Source organism: Acomys minous, assembly GCF_964271855.1.
Source record: "Acomys minous genome assembly, chromosome: 14".
Taxonomy (NCBI): Eukaryota; Metazoa; Chordata; class Mammalia; order Rodentia; family Muridae; genus Acomys; species Acomys minous.
The window spans coordinates 18,323,154-18,344,089 of NC_140496.1; the positions used below are offsets into that span (position 1 = coordinate 18,323,154).

The following is a 20,936-nucleotide window of genomic DNA, read 5'->3' on the forward strand; positions in this document are numbered from 1 at the left end:
ACGGGTGAACCAGGAGATGGGCATGCTTGTAGTGAGTGAGAAGCTAAGCAGAAGGAACAGCTCCCCTTCCCTGTAGCTGTACCTCTTTTTCTCTAGTGCTAAGATTCACATGCCCCAAGAAGAAAATAATCTGTGTACTCGAATGGTTCAAATGAAAACTTCACAAATGTTTCCTGTTCTTTTGTTTGTTTGGTTGGTTTTGTTTTTTGAGACAGGGTCTCTCTGTGTTAGCCTTGGCTGTCCTGGGCTCGATTTGTAGATCAGGCTGGCCTTGAACTCACAGGGATCTGCCTGCCTCTGCCTCCTGAGTGCTTGGATTAAAGGCATGCGCCATCACACCTGGCCATGTTTCCAGTTCTTGTCTCCACACTACATGACTTATCACAAATTAGCCTGTTCTCTTTTTCCTGTGTGCTACTAAATCCCTGTCTTTGTCTTACAAGGCTCACTATCAGCTTCCTGAAAATGACAGAACACTTAGTCAAAATCTTTTGTCTCCTTCCCTCAGGGAAAGATTGTCACTATTAAAAAAAAAAACTTTTAAGAAGGTTTTTAGTAATGAAGCTTTGAACATTTCAACTACAACAAAATGTTATCATGAAAAAAAGTAACTCAACAGAAAAATGGTCAAATTTATATAGACAACTATAAACCACTAGTCTGCATAAAAAATGATGTTCAACATCACCCATAAAAAATGTTCATTAAAGCAACGAAATACTATGCCTTACCTTCTATTGATGATATTAAAAAAAAAAAAAGACTTCTGAAATACAGTGTGGATAAAGGTTCAGGGAATGGAAATTCTTATTATAAGTCAGACAGTCCCTCACATGTTAAGTCTGTCACTGACAAGCCCACCAGATCCTTAATCTCCGGGCTACTGGGTGAAGAGTGAAGTTTTACTACAGATCTGAGAACATCTATTTTATACTGTCCTAAGTTCCTAATGTTCTAAAGAAGTCTTGATGAGAAGAAAACATCAAGGTCCATCACAGCAAAGCTACAGAAGCTCTCGTATAGAGCGGCCTCACCTTAGATCCACATGCTTAACATGGCTCATCCTGATCAGCACCTCTAGGTTCAGGATTTCCAAACAGTTTCCTGCCATAACCACTTTATCTAACATGGTGAGTTTCTCCAAAACATTAGGAATTTGAATAAAATTGTTGAAGGAAATTCCCAGAGAAGTAAGCTGCTGCAGGTTTCCCAATTCATCGGGTAGAGTGGTGAGAAGGTTGCCATCGAGGCAGAGGGTCTGAAGACTGTGGAAAACAAACAAGCCTGCATTATGGACTAGCTCACACAGACAGACAGAGCCAACAATAAGGCTTGTAATTCATTATTAAGCCATGACACTAACTATTAACAATCCAAACATGACAAAATTCCCCAAATCTTGGCCCATGGAGAGTAAACAGAGGCTTAGACTTATATAACTTCTAAGGATGGGCTTTCAGACACTAAAGAGCAAGAGTCTCTGCTGCTAAATGGAGGGAATGGGTCACTGCTTGGTGGCACGGCCACCTCTGACATCAAGAGCCATTGCTAAATAGAATCCTGATAAGGATGTGACTTATCTCACGGTGAAAGCTCAAAGTGTCGCTTGTATCCTAAGATCAGAGAAGGTCCTCCCAAAAGAAAGGAGAATCTAGAGAAAGCCAATACTTACTTTAGCAGATTGCCAATCTCTCTTGGCAAGTCATGAAATCCATTACAAGAAAGGTTAAGTTCAGTCAGGGTAGTAATCTCACAGAGCAACACAGGAAACACTCCAAGCTTATTATGGGACAAGTTCAGGCCCTTCAGTTGAGAAAATCTAAAACACAAAGGCACAATACAGACCATATTTCTATAAACTCATTGTGATGGTATGAATAATGAATACACCCACTGTATGTCTTTACAGCGACCATCAATGGACTTTGATGATCTGTTTTGTTCACTGGCTGTTTTCATCATTTCTGTTGGAGACAGGATCCTTCTATATAGCCTAGACTGGCCTAGAACTCATCAGGTAGCACAGACCAGCCTCACATTCAAAATCTTGCCTCCATTTGCAAAGTGGCAGGATTACAGACATGTGCCACACACCCAGCTAAATGATCAATATCAAATGTGCACCATATAATTTGTTCTAAAAACATGTTTTCCTTTATGTGCTAACAAATGTTGTGTGGACACAGAGGAAAGTAAAGTGCTGTCACTGAAACCTGGACAAGAGAGTTCCCCTAATGAGGCAGAAAATGTACCCATGGGAGCTCATGCTGCTACAGTTCCTTTCTATCAAGTCACGCCTGATACATTTAATCTCCTTTTACTAAATGTCTATATGTAATACGCAAAATTTAACCTATTCAGTACTGTAATAGCCACCAAATACACAGCATATTATAAGCAACTCTCTCTTTTTTTTTCTTTCTTTTTTCAATTGTTTTGTTTTGTTCTGTTTTGTTTCAAGACAGGCTTTCGCTGTGTAGCTCTGGCTGTCCTGGACCAGGCTGGCAGGCTGGCCTCAAACCCACATGAATCTGCTTGCCTCTGCCTCCCAAGTGCTAGAATTAAAGCTATGGGCCACCACACCTATCATAAGCAACTCTTTTTATAGTAAAATTATATTGGCTCAAATGCTATTTGAAATAAGTGAATCACATGAGCTTGAAAACGTGTGACAGCAACGTATGGTAAAGTGATCTGATCGACATGAAACCCTTGTTGTTGCCATTTGTTCACAGAGTAAGTTTCTACAATCTTGCCTCAAATAGTGTGGCCATACAATGGGGGATGGAACATCATGTTTTATATCATACAAGTGTGAGATGGTGAGAAGTACTGTTCTCCTGCCTTGAGAACGGAATCCATGGTACCAACCTTTGACTTTCAGGTGACCTGACTCTGATTACTTACTATTGTTTGCCCAGGTGCCTCGACTTCAAAATCTCTTCCCAAGCTCTCTAACTGGACCAGTTCTAGCTTCGGGGCAAGTCAGAAAGAAATGCTAAAGATTGGACTCCCGTAATAGTACAGCTTACCTTAATTTACTATACAAATGAGGTAAATACCTGTATCATTACTAAATATATATTTATATCTGTAAAAGAATAGATTTTCAATACCAGAGTTTTTCTGAAGATCATACTAGGATTATAAGAATAATGTTATTAACATGCCTATGTAAAAGACATGTCATTTTAATGTAATGTAATGTAAAGGTAAACACTTTGCTTTGATTTTCACTTTCCCCCTTCCCCGGCAAAAGCCCACGATCATATCTTGTTCATGTGCACCCACTTTTTGTGTCTTTGTAATTTCTTCAGACAAGCTGGTCTCTCATAATATCTGTTCTGGGTAAAATATGAAGTGGAATATGGGGAGAGTAGGAAGGTAAAACATATTCTAATAAAAAAGATAGAAAAAATAGGTCATATTCTTCTAGGGATGAAATGGTTCCACTAGCAGAAGAGAAAGGTTTCATGGATGAAAATAGACTTGGGAGCAGATACAAAGAAAAGATAAAGCCTGCTCAGCTCAAAGCCATTTAAATTAGAAACTTTTGATTACAAAACTGTCCACCTACAGAATCTCTCAATCTATTATAGCTACAGATCATTCTTTATCACCAATGCAGACCATGCTTTACTATTAATATAAAGATTATCCCAAGCCTGACATAGTGGCACATGTCTTTAATGTCAGCACTCAGAAGGCTGAAGCAGGCAGATCTCTGTGAGTTCAAGGTCAGCTTGGACCACATAGTCAGTCCCAGGCCAGCCAGAATTACACATTGAGACCTGTCTCATGACAAAACAAAAACAAATCACCAAAAAAAGATTATGAAAATCAATGGCAACTTATTATAGTCTTTGAAACAGAACATTTCATCAAACGTCTGTCTTATAAGGAGAGTAATAAGGAGAGGGATTTGTGTTAATAAAAATTTTTGCTTCAGTGAAAATTCAGAAAATATAGTATGATGGAAAGTGCCCATCAGTTTGCCCCTCAAAGGTTCAGATGCTGGAAGCGTGGTCCCAGTGCAGCAGGACTGAGAAGGACAGAGCTGTAAGAGGTGGGGGCTAGGGTGTAGCTCAGTGGCACAGCACTTGTCCAGCAGACACAGGGTCCTGGTGTAATCCCCAACATCACTAAATAAGTAAAAAAGAGGAAGAGGAAATAACTAAGTCACTGAACAGTCTGTCCTGGAAAAGGATTACATGGTGAGTCAGTTCTCAAGAGAATGGTTTGTTAGAAAAATGCAAGACTGACTACCTAATATCCCTGGTTTTCTATCTCTCCCTCTCATGTGGGTTCCCACCATCCACCAGGATATCCTGCAGCAAAGGGACCAACTGATCTGACATTTAAACCTTTTTGCTTTATACATTACCCAGCCTCTAGTTACTTTGTTATAGAGACAAGGAATGAATTAATCCAGTAAACATGTCCACTTAAAGTGTGAACCACTAAGATACTGATTACAATTCATTTTCAACACACAAGTCTGGAAACCTCGCTACATACTTGTAGAGTGTGTCGAGGCCCCCTGGTCTTTCTAATTGCATGAAGTTGTGTCTCAGGTTGAGGTAGGTGATATCTTGACTGTAGAAGAGATGCTCAGGAACCTCCTCAAGGCTGTAACATGAGAGGTCCACAGTGCTGATCCGCTGGGACACCACCTGAAGAAGAGAAAAAGAAAAGCCTCCTGAGCAATTGAGCTTTCACACAGCACAGGCCAGAACAGCATTTACATAAAGAGTGCTGACTACAAACTAAGAAAAGCGGGGGAAGTAGAGATGCTATTATTCATTTATAAAAACCAGTTAACTGGGCTGGAGAGATGGCTCAGCCGTTAAAGGGTAGGCTCACAACCAAAAACCAGTTAATTTTCACTTTTCTCTAAAACTATAAACTACTTAAATAAACAAAGGTGTAGGCCTGAAATTCTAGCACTAGGGAGGTGGAAACAGGATCAGTCAATCAAAGCCAGCCTTGGCTACATAGGGAGATTATGGTCAGCCTAAGAGAAAAACAACAAAAAAATCTTGAGGTACAACAAACATAGTGAGTCCATGTTTATAATTCTAGCAATTGGGAGGTTGATGCAGGAAGATCACTGAAAGTTTGGCCAGTATAAGCTACAGAGTAAGTGTCAGGCCAGTCAATACAATATAAGTGAGACTCTATCTTTAATAGGAAGGGAAGGAGGGAGGAAGGGAGGAAGGGAGGGAGGAAAGAAAGGAGGGAGGGAAGAAAGGAGGGAGGGAGGGAGGGGAGAAGCTGCTCATGTCTCTATAAGAGAATAAAATTTAACATTGCTTATCAGAAACAATGTTAGATGATTCAAAACAGACAAGCTTTTAATAAGACAGTATGGTACAAAATGCCTTTTGTAGCCACATATCTCTGCAAAGGTTTTTTCTTCTACTGAAAGCACATAGCACATGGCTGAGTATGCCAAAGATGCCCGAGAAACAGTCACTTCTCTTTAAAGAGGCAGAAGGGTGGACATTACTCACAACTAAAACCAGTTTTACACAGAACAGATTTTATAGCTGATACACAGCAACAACAACAACAAAAATAATAAAAGTGAATCAAGTATGTAATGCCACACTAATAAATATGGTTATAATGTGTTTAAAAACATATGAGGAAGGTCACCTGTGTTCTGAGACATGCCCTGGCATTACAGCATGTCTTCTGCAAACTGCTGCCAGAACACAAAGGACTTCTGGAGTCGTAGTACACTTCAGTGCTGCATCTTTATTGGCTAAGCAGAACTATGCTGAAATATTATCCTCAACATACCAGAAGAGGGATTTGTGACAGAATCACAGGTCATGTCCCATCAAATTCACCTTTTAAGTGGTTCATCAGGTCTTTTCTAAAAGTGTACAGACAAGAAGCACTGGGCTATAAGCCAGGGAAGAAATATGTCAACCAATGAGTACTGTGGCAGATGGGAAGCAATGTAAATCTCATGTCTCAATTCCTTTAAAGGTCAAACTTCATTATGTCTTAACTCCATCTAAGACTCATCTCACAAAAACAGTACAGAGGGATATGTACCTAAAAACATTTTGACACCATTTTCTACTGTGTGACTATAATTAAGAAAAGACATGGTGAAATGCCTCTACTATACTCATCATGCACTAAGAAACACCAAGTGTGTCATTAAGGACGGTCACTTGTTGCTATGTCCTCATCTGCCATCAAAGCTTCCAACCTTAGACGCCTGCCGTTGCCATCTCTGGTACTCGGCCAAAGTCTCAAAGCTGACATGATAGGTCTGAGCCTGGGCTCCAGCTGAGCTGAAAGCAAGGGAGTGTTGCCGGCGCTTCACTTCTTCTATCTGAAGAAGAAGGGGAGAAAATCAGAGCTGCTAATCAGAAATGACAGTCAAAAAGCAGTAACAAGATACACTCTTTAAAATCGCAAAGAACCTGAGCAGACATTTCTTCAAAGAATATATACAAATATCCAACAAGAATACAAATCATCAACCAACGCCAACAGCCATTATGGAGAGGTAAATCAAACCACAAAGACTAGATGTGGGGTACACACCTGTAATCGCAGCACCCAGAAGGCAGATGCAGAGAGAATTCCAGGTCAGTCTAGGCTACCTAGACATCTTTGGCTCAAAACAAGGGGACATTTCCCTAAACTGCAACAACTCAGCCTACAGATCTGCTAAAGATACAGTCCTTCTACTGCCACGGAGCCACTTCTATCTTTGGCATCTTACTTTGGATGGCATTGCTTCTGCATCTTGGCAAAAGAGCTACAAATTGATTTACAAGTTATACTTGCAAATCAATACATTCTAGTGCTTACTAAAGATAGAATCAAGTGGCAGAAACACAAAATACTTTGAGCAAAAAAGAAACACGCTGTAAAGATTCATTAACACTAAAGACTTTTGTAACTTTCAATTGTGGTACTCACAATATAATCAGTCTTCATTGCTAAGAAATCAGTGCAACTATAAAAATGGTGTCAAAACAAAGAATTTCACTGAAACAAACAGATAATATTCTAAAATAATCACTGGGCAGTAATGATGCATGCCTTTAAACCCAGTACTAGGGAAAGAGAAACAGGTGGATCTCTGTGATTTTGAAGCCAGCTTGGTCTATATAGTGAGTTCTAGGACAGCCAGGGTTACACAGAGGAACTCTGTCTCAAAAAACTATGTGTTTATGTATATACATATAAATACATAAAAGAATGATCTTTTAAATATATTACTATGGGGAAGTACAGAGATGGTCAATAATTAAGAGCACTTAATACTCTTTTTTATTTTTTTATTTATTTATTTATTTATTTTTGGTTTTTCGAGACAGGGTCTCTCTGTGTAGCCTTGGCTGTCCTGGACTCACTTTGAAGACCAGGCTGGGCTCGAACTCACAGCGATCCGCCTGCCTCTGCCTCCCAAGTGCTGGGATTAAAGGCGTGCGCCACCACGCCCGGCTTAGAGCACTTAATACTCTTGCAGGGGAACCAGAGTTCTGACCCTAACATGTTGGTGGTTCACAGCCACCTGTAACTCCAATCTGATGAGATCTGATGCCTTCTCTAGCCTGGAAGGGCACCAGGTACATGTGCGGTGGTGCACAACACACATCCAGACAAAACATTCATACACATAAAATAAAGTGAAAGGGGAAAATATCTTTTAAAAATTAAGTGAATTTCATCTTAGATATATTAAACTAATTCTGTACAACTCACCTTTCCAATTAATAATAATAATAATAATAATAATAATAATAATAATAATAATAATAATAACAATAACAACAACAAAAACAACAAAAAGACTTTGCTAGGTGGGGTGGCACACACCTTCAATCCCAGCACTGGTAGGCAAAGGAAGGCAGGTCTCTGGAGTTCCAGGCCTGCCAAAGATATATAGTGAGACCCTGTCTCAAACAAACAAGGAAATAACTAGAAAGACTAACGGAAAAGGCTTTGTGGCAATAAGCCCCACTACAAAATGATAAAAAGAACATCTGACCATTAATAGTTAATAATATCTAAAGTTACACATATGTAAAACTACAATGTCAATTTAAGTAATACCAAATTAAAATAATTATATAGAAATGTTGACTTTGATTTCTATTTCTTATGAGCAATTCATAAAACTTTCTCAGTATTTGATTACGTATGAATTTCTAGGCTTTGTGTGAAGTAATCCAATGTAAAATTTTTTTAAAGATTTTAGTTTTTGTTTTTATTAAAGCGTCTGTACATGTTCTGGGCCCACAAAGGCCAGAAGAGCACACGGGATTCCCTGGAACTGGAGTTACAGATAGATATGCCCTGCCATGCGGGTGCAGCTTGGCACTGAACCTGAGTCCTGTGCTAAGCCATGTCTCCAGCCCATTATTTTTAAAGTTCAGCGATCATATTTCCATTCCCAAGGTTTTCACTGAATCCTCCCCAGGATTCTGATTTCAGAATTTTTGTTGTCCTGTTGTCTCACAAAATCCTATGCGTATTTATTTTCAGTGTATCCATTTATTTGCACCTCGGTCTTAAATGAGTTTATTACTTGATGAGTTTATAGATATCTTCATTAACACAAAACTTTCTGATGTTTTCCAGGACTTGACAGCAAGCAGGAGTCATCTCTCTAGCCCCTGTTATCTGTCTTTTTAGTGAATGTATTAAGCCTATACTGCTATGTACCTAGACCAACTGCGTACTACAAAGCATGACTTTTAAAGATCATTCTGTCTATGAATCCTCTTCAGTCCACACTGGTTATGATAGCCAAGCCTCAAAACACTATATCTAGCTTCCTATAAATGCTAACCTACCTATGGTCACCTGTCACTCTGTCTGTCTAACTAGCAAATGAACTTTTCTAGGGCAGATACAGACATGCCACACTTCCCTGGCTGCTGAATTGAGGCTCATGACCACCCAATTCTCTACTTTAAACTAATAGGCAAAAAGAAGAAACCTGAAAGAATATCTTGCCAGCTGCTTCTAGTTCCCAAAGGCAGCTTCTATGTAGCACCCTGGTAACAGCATCTTGGTGTTACCAGCTTTAGCACCAAGTTCCTAAGTTTGGAGCCCACAGTTCTACAATAGCACTTGGAGGATGGAGAGCTCTGGAACCTCCCAAGAGTCTCTGATATAATCTTTCATAACACTCCTATTGGGGTCTATGAAAATCAGGCAGGGTATTTTATCTTATTTCCTCAAATGCTGAGAATTAAACTCAGGGACTCACAAGTGGAAGGCAAACACTGTATCACTGAGCTATAGCCTAGTGTGTTCTCTCTCTCTCTCTCCTAGTGTGTGTGTGTGTGTGTGTGTGTGTGTGTGTGTACGTACATGTATGCATGTGGATGGCAGAGACCCACCTGGGCAGTCATTCCCTGGGAGCAGCAGTCCACCTTGTCTGTTGAAACAGGGCCTGAGTCACCTGGAGCTTAAAAATGGGTGAGGCTGTCGGGGCAACAAGCCCCAGGAATCTGCTGGCATTGCTCCCTCACAACTAAAGGTACATGCACCACCACACTTGGGTTTTTTGTTGCTGTTATTGTTTGTTCATTTGTTTTTTAAACAAGAGTTCTGGATAACAATTGAGATGTAATCTGAATAAATCGATTTAAAAAAAAAGAGTTCTGAGGGATCAAACTGAGGAGGTCCCTCAGATCCTCCTTTACCAACTGGGCAATCTCCCCAGCCCACCTTTAATTCCTTAACGACCAAGATAATATTTAAAGTTTGTAAATCTTACCTTTCCCCCAACCAGAGGCAAAATGTGCATCTTTCCAGTTTGACAATCCTTCACTGAGGAAACAATAAGGCAAGTACCACAAAGGACAACTAGGCGTTCAGCCCATTTGTGCAGCTGGGTTTTTCCTTTACGTACATTGTAGATGCCAGACAGTAGGATTCGATCCAGATGATCCATCTGGCATGGTTTTTCTAAAAAGAAAACAGTACTTCAGAATGTACCATTAAAGTAACATAATACTGGAAAAGGAAAATGCATGTGCCAACATTCAGTATTCCTATTTATAGATATGAGGAATGAAGAAATATGGGGTTTGGCCCTCAAATAACACCACCACTGCACTTATATAGTGCAAATAAGACTTTACCTTGGATGTCACTGTTAACCTTCTTCAACAGCCAGCTTTCTGGCGAGGTCTCTAGACCATGAACTTTGGTTTTAGACACTGAAGACTGAATGCAAGCTATGCCAATCCCTTTGATTACATGGTCCACTGAGCTTACCTTCCTCACAGAACTTATATTCTATCATCCTGTGCTGTCTTAGATTAACCCATCTTCTAGGGTGTTCTCATAAAAAATACTGAGCATATGGGGATACAAAAGATGTATGGAATAAATGATAGTCATTATTGATATCAATCCATTTTAGAATAAAAAACGTAAGATATAAGAGTTCTCTAATTCTGTATATAATCTCCTACCTCTCTGGCTCTGGCAAGAAAGTCATGCCCCCCTCATGGAAGCAGAAACAAAAACATACACCAACTTCTCTTTGTTCAAGCACCCTCCTTTGCATCATGTTCATATGACTGAGATACAGTGAACAAAACAAAACACTGAGACCAAGATGCAAAACTCTTGTAAAGGCACTGACAGAGAGGTACGTAACAAACACAGAAATGAGTGGGACTCAGCTGGCAAAAGTGCCTGAATTCAATCCCCAAAACCTACAATGGAAGGACAGAACCAACTCCTATAAATTATCCTCTGACTCCACATTTGCCCTATGGGAAACATGTGCATACACACACACACACACACACACACACACACACACACACACACACAATCAAAATCAAATTAAATAACCAAGGAAAGCAGCAGGAATAAGAAGTTGTATAAATAGTAAACAGAGCTCTCCAGAGATAACCACGATTGACCAGGTACCACTCTGCTTCCTTACTCAAGCGTTTCTACATATGTAATATGAAGAAATGGGTCAAATACTTCAAAGACTCAAAACTGCATTACTCAAAAAAAAAAAAAAAGTGTTAATACTAGACTTACTGACGGCCACTTCTACCTAAGCCAGTCCCTCTGCCTGCATTCTAATTCCTGCTCCTTAGGGAATCTGGCCCTCTCAGACCTCTATTCCTTAAGCTTCTACTACCAACCAGACATTCCCAACAAGGTGGTCACCAACAGTTAAAATGAAGAGATACATACTAAACTGACAATAGAAACTATTGATAAAGCAGTTAATGATCTTGGAAAGTAAATGTAAAAAAATACAGATAATGACATTTGTATTTTACCTGTATAATTCAACGCGCATGAACAAACATGGCTGCAGAAGCTAGAGGCATCGGGTCCCTCTGGAGCTGGAGCTGAGGCAGCTGTGAGGCACCCCATGTGGGTGCTGGAGCCCACATATATCCACTCTTAAGCATGGAGCCAGCACCTCTCTAGCCCCAGCATGCCTATATTTTATCAAACAAGTTTCAGATATGCAAATTAACCTGAGGCTTATCTTTTTTCTTTTTTTCTTTTTAATTTGGAGAAAAACAATGTTACTTGATATTGAAAGAGATATAGACAAACGAGTACTCTCAAGCTCTACTGAACAAAGTGCTTACTGTTAACATATATTGCATAATTTAGGATCTTACACGCTAGAAGTCAGCCTCTTCCCTTCCCCTAACAGTCACCTCCTGCTCTCTTTACAGCATATATCCTATATAACACTAGTTAAACTACTACAACGGGACATAATGGATCAAACATAACATCTGACTCTGCCCAGGTGGCATTCTTTGTAGCCAGAGATCAATACTGTTGTCAGTATGACAGTGACCCTGCCACTTGTAACACTTGACTTCAAATACCGTCCTGACTATTGTCATCCAGGTCCTCAGAAGAGGAAAACAGCACTGAGGAAGAGAACAAGGTATGGAAGTGACACTCACGAATTCCAGTTCCTGTCATGAAGATAACACAGTCACATATGCACAGCTAGCTGAGATGGGCTTGGAAATGAAAAAGATCTGGGCAGTCATCACATGCAACCCACATGCTGCCACTCAGGACCTAAATACACTAACTACTGCCTCTCACCCTCACACCTCCAAATAACATGGCTGAGGCTATGTGTTTCAACGATTGGGTGTTTGAGGATTTTGTTGATGGTGGTTTGTTTTTGTTTTTGTTTTTGTTTTTGTTTTTGAGACAGTCACATATACCACAAGATGCTCTTAAACTGAAAACGTAGCCAAGAACGCCCTTCAACTGCTGATCCGCCTGCTTCTACTACCCAAGGCTAAGTCCAGGTATGTGGCACCTTGCCCAGCTTGCTTTTGAACTTTTAATGAAAACATACTGTGCGATTTATCATAGTTAATCATAAATCAACTTGACTGGACTTAGAATCACCATAGAAACATACCTGAGTGTGTCTATGAAAGGTTCCCAGGATGGGCAGTGGTGATGCACGCCTTTAATTCCAGCAGAGGCAGGCAAATCGCTGTGAGTTTGAGGCCAGCCTGGTCTACAAAGCAAGTCCAGGACAGACAAGGCTATACAGAGAAACTCTGTCTTGTAAAAAAAAGATAGGAAGAAAGAAATAAAGGAAGGAAGGAAGGAAGGAAGGAAGGAAGGAAGGAAGGAAGGAAAAGAAAGGTTCCCAGGGGGCTGGAGAGATGCCTCAGAGGTTAAGAGCGCTGTCTGCTCTTCCAGAGGTCCTGAGTTCAATTCCCAGCAACCACACGGTGGCTCACAACCATCTACAATGAGATCTGGTGCCCTCTTCTGGCCTGCAGGTGTATACCATATGCATAATAAATAAATACATGTTAAAAAAGAAAAAAAAAGAAAAAAAAGAAAAAGAAGAAAGGTTCCCAGAAAGGTTTAGTGGAAGAGGAAGACTCACCCTAAATGTGGGTAACCAGCTCATGGATTGGGGTCACAGAGCTGTAGCCAGTACCCTGTCTGCTCCCTGACTGTGGATACAATGTACCCGGTTGCCTCCCACTCAGGCTGGTAAGACCTCCCTTAAAACTGTGAGCCAAAATTAACTACTTCCTGAAATAAAATGTGGAATGAGGCAGGTACACCACCATCCTGCCTTCCTTCTGACAGGCTCCTTACCACAACAAGAACAGCAACTAGTACAGGGCTCTTGTTATGGCTTCTTCTTTGCGTTTATATTCTTTACACAAAGTATTTTAAGCAATGTTGGCAGATACCACGGTGAAGAAAAGCGCCCCGAGCCGCTCACCACAGCTACAACTTCTCTAGCAAATCACATCCTTGAGACTCCATTTCTTTTCAAAGGAAGAAACTAATGTACTTCACATCTTCCTGACTGATCATGCACACCAGTCAACATCAGTGAAAAGCATATTCCCATGGCGGCCACTCCTATCCCCACAGCACTGGGCAGAGCACCCAGGGCTTTACACAAGCTAGGCAAGCACTCTACCACTGAGCTCCATTCCAAACTCTTTTCCACAGCCTTGTACTGCCTCAGTATGTTGAAATCACTTGTTTGGACTCGCTTCCCAAGTGCTGTGATTAATGGCGTGAGCCACCACACCAGGCTCTAGAATCCACTTTATTTTTAAAGATTTTTTTCTTTATTTTTTATGTATACAGTGTTGTGCCTGCATGTATGCTTGTGTGCCAGAAGAGGCCACCAGATCTCATTATAAATGGTTGTGAGCTACTGCGTGGTTGCTGGGAATTGAACTCAGGACCTTTGGAAGAGCAGCCAGTGCCTAGAGCCCACTTTTTAAGGCTCGCTGTCTAGCACCTGCCATAACCGCCATCAAACACAAACTTACTCTTTGGTTTCACTGGAACTATTCTTAAAAAGGCATATTAGGATCCTGGTCATGTGATAACTTATCAAGTGGTGGTAGAGAGAGCCAGTAACTGTGCTATATCCTTGTATATAAAAGAAATCCCAAGGCATTTAAGGCTCAGCTTTCATTCTGGAGTGAAAACACGGCCTGCATAAAGAACCCAGTTCAATCACAAGTAAGAAGCATGCCTTCATTTCACCTTGGGGATTTTAGTATTTGTATTAATTTCAATATATGTAACTGGGGATGTGCATCTGAGTACCGGGCCCACAGAAGCTGGAAGAGAGGAACAGATTCCCAGGAGCTGGAGTTACTGGTGGTTGCTTTTGACCCAACCACTGTCCATGTGTGCTGAGAACCAAGGTCAGGCCCTCTGTAAGAGCAGCACATGTTCCTAGCCTCTGAACCACCATACCTGGACTTAAGGGAAGCTTTAAGAAATTAGCAAAATATCAGTAAAAATATTTTCCCATTAAATGTTTATTCTCACCCCCCAAACTTTCTACAATTGTTTTTATACCTTTGCCAGGTTGTGCTGTATTACATTTCTTAATATTTCTTTTTGTTATCTAGGAGGTCATACACCTTTAATCCCAGCACTGGAGAGGCAGAGGGCATCAGATTTCTGAGTTTGAGGCCAGGCTGGTCTACAGAATGAGTTCTAAGACAGCTAGGACTACAAAGAAACTGTGTCTCAAAAAACCAAAAAGAAAACTTTGTGTGTGTGTGTATGTGTGTGTGTGTGTGTGTGTCTGTCTGTCTGTCTGTCTGTGTCGGTGTTGCATATGTACATATCTGTAGCGCCCTAAGAGACCAGAAAAGGTGTTTAGATGGGTAATTTTGTTTTTGACAAACTAGAGTGATATCCTTTCAGTTAATCAAAAAAGAAAGGTACAAAAAAGTACGTGTAGAGTAGGAAAATAATACATTTAGGTATATGTACTGGACAGATGTGAGAGCTAGAGAGTGAATGAGTGATTAAGTGCCAGAAGAGACAAATGCAAATAAAATCCTGGTTTGTGGGGAAAGAATATTGATAGTTTGAAGTCAAATCTGAGAAAAAGTAGGACCAGTTTGAACTCATCTGTTCCTATAAAGCTTGCTTTTAAAAACCCAGCTGAGCAGGATGGCCAAGGCTACACAGAGAGATCCTGTCTCGAAAAACCAATAAATAAATAAATAAATAAATAAATAAATAAATAAACAAACCCAGCTGAGGAGCCGGACGTAGTGACGCAAGCCTTTAATCCCAGCACTCAGAAGGCAGAGGTAGGTGAGTTCAAGGCCAGCCTGGTCTACAAAATGAGTCCAGGACAGCCAAGGCTACACAGAGAAACTCTGTCTCAAAAAACAAAAACTATAAATAAATAAATAAGTCTTCCTTTACCCCTGATTTTTTGTTGTGTTTAGTTTCATTTAACCGACTTAAAAATAACTTTTTTTTTTTTTTTTGGTTTTTCGAGACAGGGTTTCTCTGTGCAGCCTGACTGTCCTGGACTCACTTTGAAGACCAGACTGGCCTCAAACTCAAAGATCTGCCTGCCTCTGAGTGCTGGGATTAAAGGCATGCGCCACCACGACTGGCTTAAGAATAACTTTTGATAATAAATGTTTTTAGCAAGTAGAAAGTAAAGATACAAGTAATCAATTTAAAAGTAGTTAACATATTCACAAAGCTACTGATAAATTCTTACCACCATAAAATCGAATCATACAGCTGAGGTCAGGGTTGGTAGCCTCCTCCTGTATGCGCACAGGATCTTCGAATCCCAGCCTGGATAAGTAATCGTAAACAATCTGGAGAGGCCGTTCAGTGGGCTCCAGTCTCCTGCTCACACAAAACATAATACACGGTAAGTAATAACAATGTGTTGGTTTTCTCAGCTCTTCATTTTGTCTTGATTTATATTCCTAAAACAAGATTCTTTGTGCACATGTGCGTGTGAGAATAGTGCATGCACACAAGTGTGGAGATGCACAGAGGCCAGTGGAAGATGTTAACTATCTTCCTCTATTGATCTCCATTTATTTCTTTGAAACAGTCTCTCACTGACTTGCCTCTGAGCTGGACTGGCTGGTCAGCAAGCGCTATGGGTCCACCTGCTTCCTAGTTCCAAGCCTGGTGCTACACAGAGGCAGGCATGCACAGTCTTTCCTGTGGGTGGTGGGAAGCACTCTTACCCATGGGGCTCTCTACCTAGCCCAACATCTGTTTCAGTATTAAACTATGAATCCAAACAAGAGGTTCCAACATAGTGAGTCTTAGGGTTTCTTCTGACTTTGTGAGGACAAGAAGCTCTGCTTACATACACTGGAGTCACTGACATGACTGGGTTAGAAATCAAAATTAAGAATTTCCAAATATTTATTTAAAACAACTATACCTATAATATAACATAAATTACTTAAAATAAATTTTTTACAGCCGGGTGTGGTGGCGCACGCCTATAATCCCAGCACTCGGGAGGCAGAGGCAGGTGGATCATTGTGAGTTCAAGGCCAGCCTGGTCTACAAAGCAGGTCCAGGACAGCCAAGGCTACACAGAGAAACCTTGTCTCGAAAAACCAAATAAATAAATAAATAAATAAATAAATAAATTTTTACAAATAAAGTTTAGTAAAAGGGTGATACTCATTGCTTTTCATTTTTGTAAGTTTTTCTTTTCAGTTTTTTGAGAATCAACTCCCACAAGTTGCCCTCTATCCTCCACATGCCCACACTAACATACATCTGTCCAAAACACACACACACACACACACACACACACACATAAATATAACACATTTTAATTAGGATAAAAATAGATCATCTCTTCTATTTGAAACAACCAATAAGCAAGCACTGTATCAAAGTCTATGTACCTTCAAAAGGTCCCAAAAGAACATTTAGGAATTACATTGATTAAAAAAATTACAAAGTGTGCATGGTGACACACACCTTAAATCCCAGCACTTGGGAGGCAGTCAGGTGGAATGCACAGACTGTTCTACAAAGTGAGTTCAAGACAGCCTGGGCTATTACACAGAGAAGGCCTGTCTAGAAAAACCAAAAAAATTTAAAAATTATGAAAGCCAGTGTGGTGGTTTGAATGAAAATGGTGCCCATAGGCTCATAGGGAGCAGCACTAACAGGAGGTGTGGCCTTGCTGGAGGAAGTGTGTCTCTGGGAGTGCGCTGTAAGACCTCAGAAGCTCAAGCCAGGGCCAGTGACTCAACTCACACTTCCTGTTGCCTGTTGGTCCAGATTAGAACTGTCAGCTACCTTTCCAGCATCAAGTCTGCCTGTGTGTAGCCGTGCTCCCAACCACAGCAATGGACTAACCTGTGAACTGTAAGCCAGCGTGAATTAAATGTTTTCCTTATAAGAGTTGTAGTCATGGTGCTAAGACTGTCAGGGATAGTGGTGCACATCTTTAGGCCCAACTCTCAGGAGGCAGAGGCAGGCGGATCTCTGTGAGTTCCAAGTAGATACTGGTCTACATTGAGAGTTCCAAGACAGCCAAGGCTACAAAGTGAGGTCTTGACTCAAAAAAAAAAAAAAAACAAAAAAACATAAAAATTAAAATAACAACACATAAGCTGGGCGTGGTGGTACATGCTTGTCATCCCAACACTCAGGGAGGCAAAGGCAAGCATATCTCTGTGAGTTCGAGGCCAGCCTGATCTACAAAGGGAGTGCAGAACACCCAAGGAAGATTACACAGAGAAACCCTGTCTCAAAAAAGAACAATAACAACAAATAAAAAAGAAATAAAGTATACTTCGTTATAGGGACAAAAGATATAAATGCCAGTCTTTTACATTTGAATAGCTATACACCGCTGAGGCAACAAGATTTATGAAAAAACTATGTAATGAAAGCAGTAATCACTATAAAAGCTGCATGCAAACACCTGCATCAGAATAAGAACAAAAGAGAAGAATCCAAATTGTTGTACCAAGCACATCACAAATAACCCAACACCTGGCCTTGCCTTCCTCCTGCTCAGCTTAGATTTGTGTTGTGTTTACTGTTATAAGCCATGCTGGCCTAGAACTCCCAACAGTTGTGCCTCAGTCTCCAAAGTACAGGGATTCTAAATATGTTCTACCATGCCCAGCTCAATATGATCTTCTGGTTTGCAGAAACTGGAAGATAAACTCAAAATAAACTACTACAACTACTACCACCACCACCACCACCACCACCACCACCACCACCACCACCACCATCACCACCACCACCACCATCACCACCACCATCACCACCACCACCACCACCACCATCACCACCATCACCACCACCACCATCACCACCACCACCACCACCACCACCACCACCACCACCACCATCACCACCATCACCACCACCATCACCACCACCATCACCACCAACAACAACAAAGAGGGGGGCAGGGGAGAACATATTGCCCATAAAGACACAAAAGTACTGAACTTGTATATTACTATTTATTTAAATAGTGTAGTTTCTGAGACAAGACTTTGTTCTGTAGCACTGGCTGGCCTGGTACTCACTATGTAGCCCAGACTCATCTCACACTTGCAGTGGGCCTGCTGTCTACATCTCCCAATTGCTGGTATTTTAAGTGTAGGCCACAATGCTCAAGTAAATGTAATAGAAAGAGAAAAGCTTTTCCGACTAAAAGCATCAATTAATCCTTAGCCAAAGAAAATCAGAACTCACCAAGGTCTTGACAATGGTAGGCATTTTTCCAATTATATATATATATCCACCTGTCTCTGCCTCCTAGAGTGCTGGGATTACAGCGTGCACCACCTCGCCTGGCTTCTCCCCTTATTTTCTTTTTCCTTCCTTCTTTCTTTCCTTCCTTTCCCTCCTCTTATTCTCAACGTATCTTCTTTTGTTTTGTTTTGCTTTTTATTTCCTGAGAAACACCTCTCACTGAGCCTTAAGCTCACTGGTTTGGCTACAGTAAAATCCAGATATGAATAAGATAAAGACACATTTTAAGAAGAATTTGTAGGGTCAGCAACATGGCTCAACAACTAAAGGCACTTGCGAGGACCCAGAGATGGAAGGAGAATTAACTCCCGAAAGGTGTCCTCTGATCTACACATGTGCACTTTGATGCAAAAAAGTTTTAAGCACACACAACATACACAATAAATAATAAACACTTTTAAAAGTATTTAAGGAGAACTTATAACATTTTGTAAAAAAAAAAAAAATCAGACTTGCTCAATATTAACCACTGAATGAGACCAGGCACAGTGAGAATTCACACTGGTGGACCTGGACCAAATATGATAATTTTGTTTTGTTTTTGAGATAAGGTTTCTCTGTGTAGGCTTGGCTGTCCTGGACTCGCTTTGTAGACCAGGCTGGCCTCGAACTCACAGAGATCCACCTGCCTCTGCCTCCTGAGTGCTGGGATTAAAGGCGTGCACCACTGTGCTTGGTGATGGAGAAATCTTAATATGAGAATCTTAATATATCAAGATGCACAATAATGAAAGTATCACTTATCACATCTTGGATCACATGACCAGTATCATTTTTTTACAACTTAAATTGAAGTATCTAAGCTTAAACATCTTCCTAATATAATGCAAATTCCATCTTAACTCTACTCCTTCCAGGATTTAGAATTACTGTATTTCAATACCAAAATTTCATAGGATGATCTCATATTCACAATTAATTCATTTTTTTTCTTTCTTTCTTCTTCTTCTTCTTCTTCTTCTTCTTCTTCTTCTTCTTCTTCTTCTTCTTCTTCTTCTTCTTCTTCTTTTTTTAGGGAATACGTGTGTTTTAGTGAAAGTCCAAGAATAACTCTCAGGAGAAGTCTGGTTATCTCCTCCTACCACTGGATCCAGGAATCAAATGCAGGTGTCAGGCCTGTGGGCAAGTGCCTTTACCACTGAGCCATCTTGCTGATTCCAAAACTATACTTTAAAGCTAACTTTCACTTGCTCAGTTTTCCTATTTTCTCTAGAAAAGAGACATAAATGAAACATCCTAATCCTGATGTATTTTGTAGGATCAAATCACGAGGCCTAATAAAGACTGCAGATTTGGGAAACACTCTTTTTTAAAATGTATTTATTTATTATGTATACAGTGTTCTGCCTGAATGTACACCTGCACGCCAGAAGATCTCATTACATCCTGTGGTTGTGAGCCACCACGGGAATTGAACTCAGAACCTTTGGAAGAGCAGCCAGTGCTCTTAACCTCTGAGCCATCTCTCCAGCCTGGGAAACCCTCTTTATATACTATTCCCACCTAATTTTTCCAGATTGCATGAAAAAATTAAGAGAACTTCCACATCTGCTCATTAAGATACCATAAATTAGTTAATAAGTAATCTCCCAGGAAGTGCAAGAACAAGTAAAATGAAAGACTAATTACACTTACTCATTAGGTTCATCTGCTTTAAAGAGCAGAGAATACGGGGGAAGGGAAGAAGGTTAATAGCTCAATTTTCAAAAGTTTAACAGACTGGTAACTAGCTATTTGTTAAATCTTTCACACACACAAAACTGTACGCTGCAAAATAGGTGTCGGAGAGCTGTTTTTAAAAAGTTATAATCAGGATTTGAACCACTTCTATTACTTCTCTGAAATAACAGAGAAACTGCTGACGCCTGTGCATTTGAACATACACCACATCAGCAAGGAAGGCAACGATGTCGTGACAGCAGATGATATACCTCAGCCAACAGTGTGTGTGCATTCAGTTATTCTAAACGGTGCTCTAGCTAAGGCTTATGTAATAGAAGAGTACATTTCAGTAAGCATATTTACTAAGAATTCTAGTTAGGGGTTAAAAATGTGGCTCAGTGGCAGAGCACTGGCCTCGCAGCAGTAAGGCTCTGAGTTCAGTCCCCAGCACTGCTCCCTCACCACCCAAAATGGTTTCTACCCAGACAGGTTGTTGCAAACTGTAATCCCACGCACAATCCTAGCACAATCCTTACAACCCAGGTAGAGGCAAGAGGATCATCGGTTGCAAGAGAGCCTGGAATACACAGGGAAAACCTGCTTCAAAAACAGCAAATACACAGTTATAGTTAGCAGTGGGAAGCAAAAGCACACGCTGTGAAATCCACACAAGTAACACATCACAC

The 20,936-nt window shown here is 40.6% G+C and overlaps 1 protein-coding gene across 2 annotated transcripts in view; it reads right to left on the bottom strand.

Annotated features, from left to right (window-relative positions):
- PHLPP2 (PH domain and leucine rich repeat protein phosphatase 2) overlaps window positions 1-20,936 on the bottom strand; it is a 74,039-nt gene that overhangs the window by 33,822 nt on the left and 19,281 nt on the right. The window contains exons 3-8 of one of the 2 annotated variants that reach the window (XM_084755803.1): window positions 15,539-15,672; window positions 9,764-9,954; window positions 6,227-6,352; window positions 4,519-4,673; window positions 1,673-1,819; window positions 1,035-1,265 (exon numbers count right to left, since the gene is read on the bottom strand). In XM_084755803.1, coding sequence (XP_084611929.1) covers window positions 1,035-1,265; window positions 1,673-1,819; window positions 4,519-4,673; window positions 6,227-6,352; window positions 9,764-9,954; window positions 15,539-15,672 — 984 coding nt within the window. The remainder of the gene's footprint in view (window positions 1-1,034; window positions 1,266-1,672; window positions 1,820-4,518; window positions 4,674-6,226; window positions 6,353-9,763; window positions 9,955-15,538; window positions 15,673-20,936) is intronic. The other variant, XM_084755804.1, reaches the window with a different exon arrangement.